The following is a 17,663-nucleotide window of genomic DNA, read 5'->3' as shown; positions in this document are numbered from 1 at the left end:
GGCGGCGGCCAATCAGAGGGCGGCTGGCGGCCGGGGAGGGGAGGGGGAAGGGGAGGGCGATGGTTGCCCGTCAGGCGAGTGCGGAGTGAGGCGCTGAGGCGGGCCGGCCCTGAGGGAGCTGGCCGGGCCCCGACGGCCGCCCGCCCGTCCCCGTTGTCCGTCCCGTCGTGTCCGGCCTCCTCCGGCCCGTCCGTGACCCCCCCCGCAACCCCACGGCCACGGGAGCCCGGACCCCAGACAAAGGTACCAGACGCCTTCGCGGCAGCCTCGGCCTCCTCCTCGGCCTTGTCGTCGTGTGGTGCCGCTGGAGCCTGAGGAGGACCACCACCACCACCACCACCACCACCACCACCACCGCGACGACGGGGCCGAGGGGGGAGGACGGGGCCTCTACAGATCTGCTGTTTTATTTTTATTTGATTTGGTTGATATGTTTGGTTCGGCCGATGTTGCCAACTTGGACTTCCCAAGCGCTTAGTCCGGCGCTCTGCACACCGTAAGCGTTCAGTAAAGACGAATGAATGAGTGAATGAATGAGTGAAAGGAGGGAGGACGGGGCTTGTACATAGGTATTATTCTATTTATTTTATTGGGTTAATATGTTTTGTTTTGTCGTGTGGCTCCCCCTTCTAGACTGTGAGCCCGCTGTTGGGGAGGGCCCGGCTCTAGATGTTGCCGACTTGGGCTTCCCAAGCGCTTAGTACGGTGCTGTGCACGCAGGAAGCGCTCAGTAAAGACGATTGAATGAATGAATGAATAACCGTCTCTATATGTTGCCAACTTGGACTTCCCAAGCGCTTAGTCCAGTGCTGTGCACACTGTAAGCGTTCAATAAAGACGAATGAATGAATGAATGACTGTCTCTATATGTTGCCAACTTGGACTTCCCAAGCGCTTAGTCCGGTGCTCTGCACACTGTAAGCGTTCAATAAAGACGAATGAATGAATGAATGAATGAAAGGAGGGAGGACGGGGCTTCTACATGTGTACTATTTATTTTTGTTAATATGTTTTGTTTGGTCGTGTGTGGCTCCCCCTTCTAGAGTGGGAGCCCGCTGTTGGGGAGGGCCCGGCTCTAGATGTTGCCCACTTGGGCTTCCCAAGCGCTTAGTACGGTGCTGTGCACGCAGGAAGCGCTCAGTAAATACGATTGAATGAATGAATGAATAACCGTCTCTATATGTTGCCAACTTGGACTTCCCAAGCGCTTAGTCCAGTGCTGTGCACACTGTAAGCGCTTAGTAAATACGATTGAATGAATCAATGACTGTCTCTATATGTTGCCAACTTGGACTTCCCAAGCGCTTAGTCCGGTGCTCTGCACAGTGTAAGCGCTCAGTAAAGACGATTGAATGAATGAAAGGAGGGAGGACGGGGCTAGTACCTATGTATTTTCTATTTATTTTATTTTGTTAGTTAATTTGTTTTGTTTGGTCGTGTGGCTCCCCCTTCTAGAGTGGGAGCCCTCTGTTGGGGTGGGACCGGCTCTAGATGTTGCCCACTTGGGCTTCCCAAGCGCTTAGTACGGTGCTCTGCACGCTGTAAGCGTTCAATAAAGACGAATGAATGAATGAGTGAATGAATGAATGAAAGGAGGGAGGACGGGGCTTCTGCATGTGTACTATTTATTTTTGTTAATATGTTTTGTCGTGTGGCTCCTCCTTCTAGAGTGGGAGCCCGCAGTTGGGGAGAGCCCGGCTGTAGATGTTGCCCACTTGGGCTTCCCAAGCGCTTAGTACGGTGCTGTGCACGCTGTAAGCGCTCAGTAAATACGATTGAATGAATGAATGGATAACCGTCTCTATATGTTGCCAACTTGGACTTCCCAAGCGCTTAGTACAGTGCTGTGCACACTGTAAGCGCTTAGTAAATACGATTGAATGAATCAATGACTGTCTCTATATGTTGCCAACTTGGACTTCCCAAGCGCTTAGTCCGGTGCTCTGCACAGTGTAAGCGCTCAGTAAAGACGATTGAATGAATGAAAGGAGGGAGGACGGGGCTTGTACCTATGTATTTTCTATTTATTTTATTTTGTTAGTTAATATGTTTTGTTTGGTCGTGTGGCTCCCCCTTCTAGAGTGGGAGCCCTCTGTTGGGGTGGGACCGGCTCTAGATGTTGCCCACTTGGGCTTCCCAAGCGCTTAGTACGGTGCTCTGCACGCTGTAAGCGTTCAATAAAGACGAATGAATGAATGAGTGAATGAATGAATGAAAGGAGGGAGGACGGGGCTTCTGCATGTGTACTGTTTATTTTTGTTAATATGTTTTGTCGTGTGGCTCCTCCTTCTAGAGTGGGAGCCCGCAGTTGGGGAGGGCCCGGCTCTAGATGTTGCCCATTTGGGCTTCCCAAGCGCTTAGTACGGTGCTGTGCACGCTGTAAGCGCTCAGTAAATACGATTGAATGAATGAGTGAATGAATGAATGAATGAAAGGAGGGAGGACGGGGCTTCTACAGATGTACTGTTTTGTTTTATTTGGTTAATATGTTTTGTTTGGTCATGTGTGGCTTCCCCTTCTAGAGTGGGAGCCCGCTGTTGGGGAGGGCCCGGCTCTAGATGTTGCCCACTTGGGCTTCCCAAGCGCTTAGTACGGTGCTGTGCACGCAGGAAGCGCTCAGTAAATACGATTGACTGAATGAATGAATAACCGTCTCTACATGTTGCTAACTTGCGCTCAGTACAGTGCTCTGCACATTGTAAGCGCTCAGTAAAGACGAATGAATGAATGACCGTCTCTATATGTTGCCAAGTTGCGCTTAGTCCAGTGCTCTGCACACTGTAAGTGCTCAATAAAGACGAATGAATGAATGAATGAAAGGAGGGAGGACGGGGCTTGTACATATGTATTTTCTGTTTATTTTGTTTTGTTTTGTCGTGTGGCTCCCCCTTTTAGACTTTGAGCCCGCTGTTGGGGAGGGACCGGCTCTAGATGTTGCCCACTTGGGCTTCCCAAGCGCTTAGTACGGTGCTGTGCACGCAGGAAGCGCTCAGTAAATACGATTGAATGAATGACTGAATGAATGAATGAAAGGAGGGAGGACGGGGCTTCTACAGATGTACTGTTTTGTTTTATTTGGTTAATCTGTTTTGTTTGGTCGTATGGCTCCCCCTTCTAGAGTGGGAGCCCGCCGTCGCGTAGGGACCGGCTCTAGATGTTGCCCATTTGGGCTTCCCAAGCGCTTAGTACGGTGCTGTGCACGCTGTAAGCGCTCAGTAAATACGATTGAATGAATGAATGAATAACCGTCTCTGTATGTTGCCAACTTGGGCTTAGTACAGTGCTCTGCACACTGTAAGCGCTCAATAAGGATGATTGAATGAATGGCCGTCTCTATATGTTGCCAGCTTGCGCTTAGTCCAGTGCTCTGCACACTGTAAGCGCTCAATAAAGACGATTGAATGAATGAATGAAAGGAGGGAGGACGGGGCTTGTACAGATGTACTATTCTATTTTATTTGGTTAATATGTTTGGTTTGGTCGTGTGGCTCCCCCTTCTAGACTTTGAGCCCGCTGTTGGGGAGGGACCGGCTCTGGATGTTGTCCACTTGGGCTTCCCAAGCGCTTAGTACGGTGCTGTGCACACTGTAAGCGCTCAGTAAATACGATTGAATGAATGAATGAACGAATGAACGAAAGGAGGGAGGACGGGGCTTGTACATGTGTACTGTTTATTTTTGTTAATATGTTTTGCCGTGTGGCTCCCCCTTCTAGAGTGGGAGCCCGCCGTTGGGGAGGGACCGGCTCTAGATGTTGCCAACTTGGACTTCCCAAGCGCTGAGTCCAGTGCTTTGCACACAATAAGCGCTCAGTAAATACGATTGAATGAATGAGTGAATGAAAGGCAGGAGGACGGGGCTTGTACATATGTACTATTCTTTTTATTTTATTTTGTTAATATGTTTTGTTTTGCCATCTGGCTCCCCCTTCTAGACCAGGAGCCCGCTGTTGGGTAGGGATCGGGTCTAGATGTTGCTGACTTGGGCTTCCCAAGTGCTTAGTACAGTGCTCTGCACGCAGTAAGCTCTCAATAAATATGAATGAAAGGAGGGAGGACAGGGCTTCGTCCCCAACGTTGCCCCCCCCCCCCCCCCCCCAAGCAGGACCGGCCACCTGGGCTCCTGACAGAAATGGTGTCCTCGGGAGGGGGGTGCCCCCCCCATAAAAATGGGGGAGCACGGGGGGCCGGCTGACCAGACTTTTGTTTCCCTCAGGTGCAGGGGAAGCCGGCCTTTGCCTGGGCAGAGCACACCCAACGTCGTCATGAAGGTAAAAGACATTATCGTCATCATAAATTTAAAAAGGGGGGAGGGATCATCTGCACGGGGGTCGAGGTGCCCCCTCTGGGTGCCCCCCAGAGGAAGGGAATTGGGGGGACCCCCCTCTTGGTTGGGGAAAGGTACGGAATTGAGGGGACCACGTCCCCTCGGTTGGGGAAAGATGTGGAGAATTGGGGGGATTTCTCCCCCTCGGTTGTGGAAAGATGTGGAGAATTGGGGGGATTCCCCCGTCGGTTGGGGAAAGATGCAGAGAATTGGGAGGACCACCCACCCTCTTGGTTGGGGAAATATGTGGAGAATTGGGTGTCCACCCCCCTTGGTTGGGGAATGATGTGGAGAATTGGGGGGGATTCTCCCTGTCGGTTGCGGAAAGATGTGGAGAATTGGGGGGATCCCCCCTCGGGTGTGGAAAGATGCAGAGAATTGGGGGACCCCCCCTCGGTTGGTGAAAGATGCGGAGAATTGGGGGGACCCCCCTTCGGTTGGGGAAAGATGCGGAGAATTGTGGGGACCACCCCCCTCGGGTGTGGAAAGATGCAGGGAATTGGGGGGACCCCCCTCGCATGTGGAAAGATGCAGGGAATTGGGGGGACCTCTCGGTTGGGGAAAGATGCGGAGAATTGGGGGGACCCCCTCGGTTGGGGAAAGATGCAGAGAATTGGGGGGACTACTCGGTTGGGGAAAGATGCGGAGAATTGGGGGGATCGCTCCCCTCGGTTGGGGAAAGATGCAGGTAATTTGGGGGACCCCCCTTGGTTGGGGAAAGATGCTGTTGTGTGGGAAACTCCAAACCCGGGGTGTTTGGGAGTTTTGGAGTTGCTTATTGTGCGGGATCGTGGGCCGATGGCAGGGCCCCCTGAGGATTGTGGCTGTCTGCGTAGGGACCTCAACGGTTGTTTTTATCCCCCCTCCCCCTTTCCAACAGCGGCCTAAACCATTACGTCCTTGCAAGTGTCAAAGCGGATGAAATATTTGGAAGTTAAGGCCGGCGGCGAGGGTATCAATCGGTATCGATTTAAAGCCAATTTTCTGTAGGGGGGGATCGAATCGTGAAGCAACCGTTGTCAATTCCCCCCCCCCCCCCCCCCCCGCCAAAGAATCTCTATTGATTAACAATAGTCTCTCGGAGGTGCCGAGACCTCTGCGTCCCCCTGGATTTCGAGAGACTTTGGAGAGATTTCTAGATGTGAGCCCGTTGTTGGCGGGGGAGCTTCTCTATATGTTGCCGATTTGTACTTCCCAAGCGCCTAGTCCAGTGCTCCGCACACTGTAAGCGCTCAATAAATACGATGGAATGACTGAATGAATGTGGTCCGGACAGCTGCCTCCTCCTCGGTCGTTGTGTTTTTCAAGCGTCCGCATTTTCAGTCAACAGCGAGGTCGCTTTCCACCAGGCTTTCTGATTGAAAACCTGGGAACTCATCATCCTCGGTGACCGATGCGACTCGGGCAGGACTTTAACCCGCGACAGATATCTGCGGATAAGTAAAATGGAGAGGGAGGCCAAAAAAAGAAAGGAACCGTAACAGACCGGTTGTACGGGGTGAAAAGAGAGCCGCGAAAGCCGGCTCCTTCGCCTTTGCGGTTCGGCAGAGATGTTTTCCGACTGCTGCCGCGGATTTGGGGGCCCACCTGCTCGAAATGGAAAAGGGAGTTTGAATTCCGGCACGTCAGGGATTCAACCGGTGGTACCGGGCTGCTAATCGTCGTTCCAGGCTGAAGATATTCAGCCGTGGTCCAGTAACTCCGCCGCTTCCATTTGCTTCTCATAACGCAGCCCACTCTGGTGCTTTGGCACGTGACGCTGAATTGCCAGCTGCTCCGGGCGAGTGATTCTGAACTGGCCGTACTTGTTTCGGTTCTGTTGGAAAGGCATCCGGTCGGTCTGCAACTTTTTGCATTAGAAGGGCAGTGCACGGATACTGGGGAAAGTGAAAGTCTGCGGCCACGGAGTTCTGATGATTGCCTAGCACGTTGAAATGGAAATGTGAAGTCTCCGTCTTTTTAATAATAATAATAATGATGGTATTGGTCTTGGAATGCTGTGTCCTTGAGTGGAAAGATGTTTTACATCCTCCCCCCCCTAAACTGCCATTCCTCCTCCTCCTCCTCCTAATCCAATTTAAAAAAAATGTCCAGTAGCATTGATGGCTTTTGAACAGCGCTTAGAACAGTGCTTTGCACATAGTAAGCACTTAATAAATGCCATCATTATTATTATTTTGAAGTGGGCCGCCTTTTCAGCCTAGGATGCGATTGGTTCAAATCCCAGTCGGGGTTGTACAAAAGAGGAAATTAAATTCATTGGGAATGCTGTACGGTAGACCTCCAGAAGAACAACTTGTCTTTACTTCATTCCGTGTACATAGACCTGATGAAATATGTAACTCAGACCCCTGATTTTTTTTTTCAATGGTCTGAGCGATTTATTTCGGGTTATTCAGGCCAGAACGCGAACAAATTACCAAAATGTATTTGAAAACTGACTATTCTAATTTTATTTTCTCGGCGGCCATCCTCCAAATTAGAAATCTCCCCAAAACGTTGGTGTTTTTTATGGAACATTTTCACCGAATTCAGTGTATGAAGAACTCTAAGTCGTCATTACCTGGGCTCAGCGTGCGTTGGCTTAGTCACCGGCCAAAAAAAAAAGGATACCCTTTCCGAAGTTCTCTTCCTGCCTGTATTTGGACCATCTGTTTGTTTTCGTTCGTCTTTTCCCCAAATGCTTCCTACTGCTGCATTTGCTAATTACAGAGCGGATTCAGAGGGGCAGTCTGCTCGGGACCGTCTCTATATGTTGCCAACTTGTACTTCCCAAGCGCTTAGTCCAGTGCTCTGCACACAGTAAGCGCTCAATAAATGCAATTGAGTGAATGAATGAGTGAATTTTTGTAGTCCCCGTTGAGAGGAGCCCGCCCCGCACGCGTTGCTCCTGACGGGAGACTCCGGGGTCGCCAGTAGCGGGGCTACTTGCTGGCCGTCGGGAGTCTCTGACCAGTCGGTCTCTCCGGGCCCTTTCCCCCGAGCCGGGGGAAGCAGGGAGAGAGATCCGGCCAACGGAAAGTGGACGGTGGAAGGAGCGGGTTGCCGGTCGGGGCTTGCTTGGACCCCTCTAGACTGTGAGCTCGTTGCGGGCAGGGAACGCGTCTGTTGTATTGTTCGATTGCAACAGTAATAATAATAATGGCATTTATTAAGCGCTTACTATGTGCAAAGCACTGCTCCAAGCGCTGGGGAGGTTACAAGGTGATCAGGTTGTCCCACGGGGGGGGTTCACAGTCTTAACCCCCATTTTACAGATGAGGTCACTGAGGCCCAGAGAAGTGAAGTGACTGCCCAAAGTCACCCAGTTGGCGGAGCCGGGATTTGAACCCACAACCTCTGACTCCAAAGCCCGGGCTGTTTGCACTGAGCCACGCTGCTTCCCAAGCGCTAAGTCCGGCGCTCAGCACACAGTCAGTGCTCAATAAATACGATTGGCTGACTGACCCGACAAGGGGGCTGGGGACAGGTCAGCAATCAATCAATCAATCAATCAATCAATCGTATTTATTGAGCGCTTACTGTGTGCAGAGCACTGGACTAAGCGCTTGGGAAGTCCAAGTTGGCAACATACAGAGACAGTCCCTACCCAACAGTGGGCTCACAGTCTAAAAGGGGGAGACAGAGAACAGAACCAAACATAGCAACAAAATAAAAAGGATGGGGGCCCACTGTTGGGTAGGGACCGTCTCTATATGTTGCCAACTTGTGCTTCCCAAGCGCTTAGTACAGTGCTCTGCACACAGTAAGCGCTCAATAAATACAATTGAATGCATGATGGGGGCCCTACTTTCCAGGGGCCTTGGCCAGCAGGCCTACAGCCTTCCTCCCCAAGTTTCCCGGACATCCCTTAAACCGGATGGGGCTTTGCGACGAGTTAGACCGTCGGACTGTCATAAACATAGTAAGCGTGGCGTACGGTTCATTCAGTCATATTTATTCAAATACATACGATATTCAGTCGTATGTATTGTATTGTAGTAGCAGCGTGGCTCAGTGGAAAGAGCACGGGCTTTGGAGTCAGAGGTCACGGGTTCGAATCCCAGCTCCACCACATGTCTGCTGTGTGACCTTGGGCAAGTCAGTTAACTTCTCTGAGCCTCAGTTACCTCATCTGTAAAATGGGGATGATTACTGTGAGCCCCACGTGGGACAACCTGATCACCTTGGAACCTCCCTGGTGCTTAGAACAGTGCTGTGCACATAGTAAGCGCTTAATAAATGCCATTATTATTATTATTATTGAGCACTTACTGTGCGCAGAGCACTGTACTAAGCGCTTGGGAAGTACAGGTTGGCAGCATATGAACAACACCACATGTTGCTGGCAACAACATATCCCGGCTGTTCCCGGGAACCAGTCCCCGTCTTAATGTTCTCAAATTGTGGAACTTTTCCCGTCCCCCAGTTTGCTCCCGGTTGAAACGCCTCATTCCACAAAAACAGGTCAGAGTTACAATGGAGGTGTGTTCCTTCCGTCCGCTTCTCTAATTTTTGTGGTGCGTCAGTGATGTCTTCAGGTGTTTGAAAATGTCGTGTCACTCGTTGATCGATAGCGAGATCGTATACGAGAGATTGTACTGTCCTCCGGCTGTAACGACGCAAGGTCATAAGGTGAGAGAGTTATCGGACATTAAAGTTGAAAGAAAAGAGCCGAGTGAAGCGGAGACATGAGTTAGGGAAATGCTTTTGTGTTTTCGACTTCCAAAACACTTTTAAGAGGCCTTTAGCTGTCTTTTCCGTTGAAAGTAGGAGCAGGCTCCTAGGAATAATCCCAGGAGTTCCCTAAGGGAATGAAGTCCTAATACAATAACAATAATAATGGTATTTATTAAGCGCTTACTATGTGCAAAGCACTCGTTCGAAGCACTGGGGAGGTTACACGGTGATCGGGTTGTCCCTCGTGGGGCTCACAGTCTTAATCCCCATTTTACAGATGAGGGAACTGAGGCCCAGAGAAGTGAAGTGACTTGCCCAGAGTCCCACAGCTGACAATTGGCGGAGCTGGGATTTGAACCCATGACCTCTGACTCCAAAGCCCGGCCCCTTTCCACTGAGCCACGCTGCTTCTCAACACAGTACAATACAAACCGGTATACACTCCATCTTGTAGTTGTGTTGTGAGAGAGCCGAATGAATGAAGGAGAAAGGAGACCAACTGCTTTTGACACCTGTAACACAAAAGCAGTTTGAAGACGAAAGCCTTCGTTACGCAGACCAGACTCATATTTTTCCTTTTTATCCCCTCTCTTAATGAACCACCGGCCTCCTTATTAGCCACGATAATGGAAAAGGGGGAAGTCATGGTGAAACCCACAGATAAAATCCCTGAATTTCATTGTAGCCCTTAACCTCAGCTTCGGTCTACCTCCTTTCCCGTGGTACGTTTGGCGGAGTGAATTAATTTAAGATTGTTCTCTCCCCTAGCCAAGCCCACTTTCTGGTAGCGTGCTAAGAAACTGGAAAATAGTCACAAGATCAGTGGTGGGAGAGATGAGGAAGGAGTAAGAGGGCTGCACAGTGCTCTGCACATAGTAAGCGCATGGTAAATACGATTAATTGAATGGGTAAAGCACAGTAAGCAAGAGTTAGCTGCAGTGAAGAGCTGGGAGTACGTTTTTTTGTTTTGTTTTATTATTATTATTATTATTAATTTATAATAATAAATATATGATAAATAGTATTTATTAATAATAATAAACAATGAATTATGAATATATAGTTTATAATAATAAATTATAAATAATAATAGTATTTGTTAAGCGCTTACTATGTGCAAAGCACTGTTCTAAACGCTGGGGAGGTTACAAGGTGATCAGGTTGTTCCACAGGGAGCTCGCTCACAGTCTTAATCCCCATTTTACAGATGAGGTAACTGAGGCACAGAGAAGTTAAGTGACTTGCCCGAATTCATTCATTCATTCAGTCGTATTTATTGAGCGCTTACTGTGTGCAGAGCACTGTACTAAGCGCTTGGGAAGTCCAAGTTGGCAACATATAGAGGCGGTCCCTGCCCAACAGTGGGCTCACAGTCTAGAAGGGGGAGACAGAGAACAAAACAAAACATATTAACAGAATAAAATAAATAGAATAAATATGTACAAGTAAAATAAATCAATAAATAGAGTAATAAATCCGTACAAACATATATACATATATACAGGTGCTGTGGGGAAGGGAAGGAGGTAAGGGGGGGGGGATGGAGACGGGGAGGAGGGGGAAGTCACACAGCTGACAGTTTTTTTTTTAATGGCACTTATTAAGCGCTTACTATGTGCAGAGCACTGTTCTAAGCACTGGGGAGGTTCCAAGGTGATCAGGTTGGCCCACAGGGGGCTCACAGTCTTAATCCCCATTTTACAGATGAGGTAACTGAGGCACAGAGAAGTTACGTGACCTTCCCAAAGCCACACAGCTGACAGTTGGCGGAGCGGGGATTTGAACCCATGACCTCTGACTCCAAAGCCCGGGCTCTTTCCACTGAGCCACGTTTTTGAAAATATAGGTAGCCAGTGTGGGGTGAAGAGAGAATTTCATAAATGCAGATTATTTCTTATCATGCCTTTCCCCCAAATCTTCAGCTTCTCAATTACCGACTGTGAGCAAAAGTGATACTTTTTTAAAAGTTCTGGGAATAAAGATCCATGATGATGATAAAGACCCAAGCGCTTAGTACAGTGCTCTGCACACAGTAAGCGCTCAGTAAATACGACTGAATGAATGAATGATGGTTCATGGAAAAACTTTTTACACGAAAGAAGGATGATGAAAATGGCTGCATAAAAAATGTATAGTAAATGAACTTTTTATAATCATTTTACGCGTTGTTTACAAATTCTTCATTCATTTTCACTTTTTGTTAATTCTAAGGCAGCTACCCTGGCCAAACCGACCCGATATAAAATTTAACTGTTATCTCGCATTCGGAAGCTGAAACGTAATGATTCCGGAAGCGTCAAGGGCTCTGAATTAGTGGCAGGACATGCAAAAAATCTTCAATATAGCATTGTTCCCGTCGGTTACCACCCCATGTTTTGCTCATGGGGAGGAATGGAAAATTTTCTCCTCAAACTGGCTCTCCACTGTTTGGCTTTTCCTTTCCTACTAAGGGCATTGTACTGAGCTTTTTCAACATCTGTTAGATTGCTCCATTTATTTTACTTGTACATATTTATTCTGTTTATTTTATTTTGTTAATATGTTTTGTTTTGTTGGCCATCTCCCCCTTCTAGACTGTGAGCCCGCTGTTGGGTAGGGACCGGCTCCAGATGTTGCCAACTTGGACTTCCCAAGCGCTTGGTCCAGTGCTCTGCACACAGTAAGCGCTCAATAAATACGATTGAATGAATGAATGTACTGTACTAAGTGCTTGGGAAAGTACAGTACAAAATAAACAGTGACATCCCTCATCTGCCAAATGGGGATTCAAAACCTCATCTCCCTCCTACTTAGACTGTGAGTCCCCCGTGTCATTCAGTCAGTTGTATTTATTTAGCGCTTACCATGTGCAGAGCACTGTACTAAGTGCTTGGGAAAGTACAGTACAAAATAAACTGTGACATCCCTCATCTGCCAAATGGGGATTCAAAACCTCGTCTCCCTCCTACTTAGACTGTGAGTCCCCTGTGTCATTCAGTCAGTCATATTGATTAAGTCAGTCGTATTTATTAAGCGCTTACCGTGTGCAGAGCACTGTACTAAGTGCTTGGGAAAGCACAGTACAAAATAAACAGTGACATCCCTCATCTGCAGAATGGGGATTCAATATCTCTTCTCCCTCCTACTTAGACTGTGAGTCCCCTGTGTCATTTAATCAGTCATATTTATTAAGCGCTTACTGTGTGCAGAGCACTGTACTAAGTGCTTGGGAAAGTACAGTACAAAATAAACAGTGACATCCCTCATCTGCCAAATGGGGATTCAATACCTCTTCTCCCTCCTACTTAATAATAATTATCATTATTATTATTACAGTGCCTGACCCAGAGTAGACACGTAACTAATGCCACAGTTATTACCGTTATTTTGTCTACTCACTGTTGTATTCACCCAAGCACTTAGTACAGTGCTCAGCATACAGTAGTCACTCAGTAAATACTCTGATCAGTAAAGTGTGGAGTGACTACTATTTATTTTATTTTGTTAATATGTTTTGTTGCCTGTCTCATCATCATCATCATCATCAATCGTATTTATTGAGCGCTTACTATGTGCAGAGCACTGTACTAAGCGCTTGGGAAGTACAAATTGGCAACATATAGAGACAGTCCCTACCCAACAGTGGGCTCACAGTCTAAAAGGGGGAAGCAGAGAACAAAACCAAACATACTAACAAAATAAAATAAATAGAATAGATATGTACAAGTAAAATAAATAAATAAATAGAGTAATAAATATGTACAAACATATATACATATATGTTTGTACATATATGTACATCTCCCCCTTCTAGATTGTGAGCCCGCTGTTGGGTAGGGGCCGTCTCTATATGTTGCCAACTTGGACTTCCCAAGCGCTTAGTCCAGTGCTCTGCACACAGTAAGCGCTCAGTAAATGCGATTGAATGAATGAATGAATGAAAAGTGCTGAGCCCTATTGGGTATTGTCGTTGTGGTATTTGTTAAGCACTTACTATGTGCCAGGCACTGTACTAGAACAGTGCTTTGTACATAGTAAGCGCTTAATAAATGCCATTATTATTATAATTACTAAGTTCTGGGGATAGATACAAGAAGTTAATCAAGTTGGACACAGCCCCCGTCCCACATGGGGCTCCCAGTCTTAATCCTCATTTTACCGACAAGGCACAGGGAAGGGAAGTGACTTGTCTAAGGTCACACAGCAGAGAAGTGGCAGAGCTGGCATTAGAGCCCAGGTCCTTCTGACTCCTTCTGACTTCTGCTTCTCTTATAAGAACTCTCCCGAGGGAACTGAGGAAATGTTAAAACATTGCACACCAGTCTCAAACTACAGTGAATCCTGGATACGTACATAAGTGTTCGGGGGATGAATATCAAGTGCTTAACGGGTTTAGATAATAATAGTAATAATAATGGTATTTGTTAAGCGCCATGTGCAAAGCACTGTTCTAAGCACTTGGGGGGGATACAAGGTGATCAGGTTGTCCCACATGTCTTAATCCCCATTTTCCAGAGGAGGTAACTGAGGCACAGAGAAGTGAAATGACTTGCCCAAAGTCACCCAGCTAACAATTAGCGGAGCCGGGATTTGAACCCAGGACCTCCGGCTCTAAAGCCCGGGCTCTTTCCACTGCTTCTCTGTCCAAGTGCATATGCAATGCGGGAGAGAGAGAGGGAGTAAAAAGGAATACCGTCGACTGAAGGAGCGGAGATTTGGGTGATATGGCCTGAAAGCACTTTCTTGAACACCTACATGGCTACAAAAGAGCAACTGAAGAACTGAGGCGTATGAAACCCAACCAGATGATCTTAAGAAAGGAAATCATCCTCCACGGACTAAATTACGCCTTCAGAATTGCTGTTCTTTTTAGTTGGAAATTGAAACCGCAACTGGGACACGGTCAAAATGGGTCTTAGGTTTGCGAGGAAAGCAGTGGCTTCGTTTTTCTTTGGTCCCCTGGTTTGGCCGCACCTACAGAGATACTTCAGGCCGGACGTTCGGTGTAACTGCCGACTAAAGGACAATAAAAGTGGAACCTGAAGAACTCGCAGCTTATGTGTAAAAGAGCCAAATAGTCCTGCTGGCATCTTGAAGGTTCTGCTTGGTTGTGAAATGCCCGAGGAAATCATCATCATCATCATCAATCGTATTTATTGAGCACTTACTATGTGCAGAGCACTGTACTAAGCGCTTGGGAAGTACAAATTGGCAACATATAGAGACAGTCCCTACCCAACAGTGGGCTCACAGTCTAAAATCCGCCAGTAGCTTCGGTGGAGAAAGGAACAAGTTGTAAGCTGCGGCGCCTGGGGGAAAAGAAGGCGGGCTAGGCCTCTTATGGATCCGTTCTGCCTTAAAATGTACACTTTTAATAATAGTAATAATAATAATGGCATTTATTAAGCGCTTACTATGTGCAAAGCACTGTTCTAAGCGCTGGGGAGGTTACAAGGTGATCAGGTTGCCTCACAGGGGGCTCCCAATCTCAATCCCCATTTTACAGATGAGGTAACTGAGGCCCAGAGAAGTTAAAAGTGACTTGCCCAAAGTCACACAGCCGACTGTTGGCAGAGCCGGGATTTGAACCCGTGACCTCTGACTCCCAAGCCCGGGCTCTTTCCGTTGAGCCACTCCGCTCCTCTTTTCACTCGAAAAGCCCCAAGGTGCAAGTTCAAAGGAATCTTTAAACTCGCTTAATGCCAACATTAGCGGTTGTAGCACGTTAAAATAATTGGGAGCGTCATAAAATATCTAGGGAGAGTCGCGAGATTCGTAAGCCGGTTTCGGGGGGGTGGGTTTTTCATTTGGGCCCCCAGATCGAAGAAGCCGGGGTCTTCTCGTGAGGGCAGAAGCGGTCCCGGAAAGCTCCGGTCGTTAGCAGACGTGGTAGGAGTTGAGGGGGCCTGGTTGGTGTTAAAATTAACGGACAGAAAGAAGGGGCTAAAAGTTATTTCTCGCTTTTCTTTTGAATTCAAGCCGGTTGTTTTGAATTTTTTTTTTTCCCCCAAGTACCCTTCCAAGTGCCGGGGTAGATACACTTCTCTGGGCCTCAGTTACCTCCTTCCCTTCCCCACAGCACCTGTATATATGTATATATGCTTGTACATATTTATTACTCTATTTATTTTACTTGTACATATCTATTCTATTTATTTTATTTTGTTAGTATGTTTGGTTTGGTTCTCTGTCTCCCCCTTTTAGACCGTGAGCCCACTGTTGGGTAGGGACTGTCTCTAGATGTTGCCAATTTGGACTTCCCAAGCGCTTAGTACAGTGCTCTGCACATAGTGAGCGCTCAATAAATACGATTGATGATGATGATGATGATCTGTAAAATGGGGATTAAGACTGTGAGCCCCCCCCGTGGGACAACCTGATCACCTTGTAACCTCCCCAGCGCTTAGAACAGTGCTTTTAAGCACTTAATAAATGCCATCATTATTATACAGGGTTATCAGGTTAGACGCAATCCCTGCCCCACGTGGGGCTCACGGGCTAGGCGGGAAGGAATAGAATCTAACCCCCATTTTATAGATCAGGAAACTGAGGCGCAGAGAAGTGAAGTGACTTGCCTAAGGTCACACAGCTGACTAGTGGCAGAGCTGGGACTGGAACCCAGGTCCTGTTACTCCCCCGAGTTAGTGGGAAGCTGAATGGCACAATGAAACAAGAATAATATTAGAGTTGTTTCTGGGGAGGGAGGGAATGGAGAAGTGAAATAAAAGGTGTGGGCATCGTGCTATGTTCATTCATTCATTGTCGTATTTATTCAATCAATCAATCGTATTTATGGAGCGCTTACTGTGTGCAGAGCACTGTACTAAGCGCTTGGGAAGTCCAAGTTGGCAACATATAGAGACGGTCCCTACCCAACAGTGGGCTCACAGTCTAGAAGGGGGAGACAGAAAACAAAACATATTAACAAAATAAAATAAATGGAATAGGTATGTACAAGTAAAATAAATAGAGTAATAAATATGTACAAACATATATACATTTATACAGGTATATATGGGGCCCAGAGAAGTGAAGTGACTTGCCCAAAGTCACACAGCTGACAAGTGGCGGAGCTGGGATTTGAACCCATGACCTCTGACTCCAAAGCCCGGGCTCTTTCCACTGAGCCACACTGCTTCTCTCACCCTGTAACCTCCCCAGCTCTTAGAACAGTGCTTTGCACATAGTAACTGCTTAATAAATGCCATTATTATTATTATTATCCAGCGCTTAGAACAATGCTTTGCATATAGTAAGCACTTAACAAATACCATCATCATTATTATTATTATTAACTTATACCCCAGCGCTTCCCACGCTTGGGAAGCAGCGGGGCTCAGTGGAAGGAGCCCGGGCTTTGGAGTCAGAGGTCATGGGTTCAAATCCTGGCTCCGCCAATTGCCAGCTCTGTGACTTTGGGCAAGTCGCTTCACATCTCTGGGCCCTAGTTCCCTCATCTGGAAAATGGGGATTAAGGCTGTGAGCCCCCCCATGGGACAACCTGATCACCTTGTAACCTCCCCAGCTCTTAGAACAGTGCTTTGCACATAGTAGGCGCTTAATAAATGCCATTATTATTAGTAGTAGTAGTAGTACAGCGCCTGGCATATAGTAACCATGTAACAAATACCATTTTAACGGGGGGAAAAAGCCCTTATTTTCTCTTCTCCCCGTCCCTTCTGTGTTGCCCTTGCAGTAGGATTTGCACCCCTCCCTCAGCCCCACAGCCCTTATGTCCATTTCTAACTTATTTTTATTAATTCCTCTCTCTCCCCCACTAGACTGTAAGCTCGTCGTGGCCAGGGCGCTGACGCACTATAATAATAATAATCAATCAATCGTATTTATTGAGCGCTTACTGTGTGCAGAGCACTGTATTAAGCGCTTGGGAAGTCCAAGTTGGCAACACCTAGAGACGGTCCCTGCCCAACAATGGGCTCACAGTCTAAAAGGGGGAGACAGAGAACAAAACCAAACATACTAACATACAAACATACTAACAAAATAACTAACAAAATAAATAAATAAAATAAATAAATAAATAATAACAATGATGGCATTTGTTAAGCGCTTACTATGTGCAAAGCACCGTTCTAATACTAACCAAGACTGCCAAAAAAACCCCCCAAAAAGCCCAGTCTCCCAGCGCTGTTAGTATGTAGTCTCCCAAACGTTTGGCACAGTGCTACGCACACAAGCGCTCAGTAAATACAGTTGATCGGGCCTTGGTTCAAGTGGAAGCCGTCTGGGGGAAGCGGGACGCAAACTAGCGTTTTTAGTTACCTCGAGTTGATACGTTCTTTGTTTATAGCCCTCTGAATTTCTCAATCCCTTGAGTGTAGTAGCCGAGTTAATTGCCAGTTATGTATTCACTATTAAAACGCCCATATTACATTTTAGAGAAAGATGAAAACCACACAGTCGTAAACCATTATAATTTGAGATCCTATTGCATAATTGTTTGTGGTGTGGAACTGAAAGCACACTTCCAGTACATACCGTATTTGTAAGGTGCAGGTGATAGTATTTACTAAGCGCTTACTGTGTGCCGACATATATTGTATATATGTTTGTATTTATTACTCTATTTATTTTACTTGTACATATCTATTCTATTTATTTTATTTTGTTAGTATGTTTGGTTTTGTTCTCTGTCTCCCCGTTTTAGACTGTGAGCCCCCTGTTGGGTAGGGACTGTCT

At 47.1% G+C, this 17,663-nt stretch overlaps 1 protein-coding gene across 5 annotated transcripts in view; it reads left to right on the top strand.

Moving 5' to 3' along the window:
• Positions 1 to 142: 142 nt before the first annotated feature.
• ARID4B (AT-rich interaction domain 4B) overlaps positions 143 to 17,663 on the top strand; it is a 109,381-nt gene continuing 91,860 nt past the window's right edge. For all 5 annotated transcript variants that reach the window (XM_038761071.1, XM_038761067.1, XM_038761072.1 and 2 more), the window contains exons 1-2: positions 143 to 243; positions 4,215 to 4,269. In XM_038761071.1, coding sequence (XP_038616999.1) covers positions 4,264 to 4,269 — 6 coding nt within the window. In that variant the 5' untranslated portion in view covers positions 143 to 243; positions 4,215 to 4,263. The remainder of the gene's footprint in view (positions 244 to 4,214; positions 4,270 to 17,663) is intronic.

This window comes from Tachyglossus aculeatus, chromosome 19 (genome assembly GCF_015852505.1).
Source record: "Tachyglossus aculeatus isolate mTacAcu1 chromosome 19, mTacAcu1.pri, whole genome shotgun sequence".
NCBI classification, from domain to species: domain Eukaryota; kingdom Metazoa; phylum Chordata; class Mammalia; order Monotremata; family Tachyglossidae; genus Tachyglossus; species Tachyglossus aculeatus.
The sequence above is the reverse complement of the archived record's forward strand: the minus strand, read 5'-3'. Positions and strand labels throughout refer to the sequence as shown.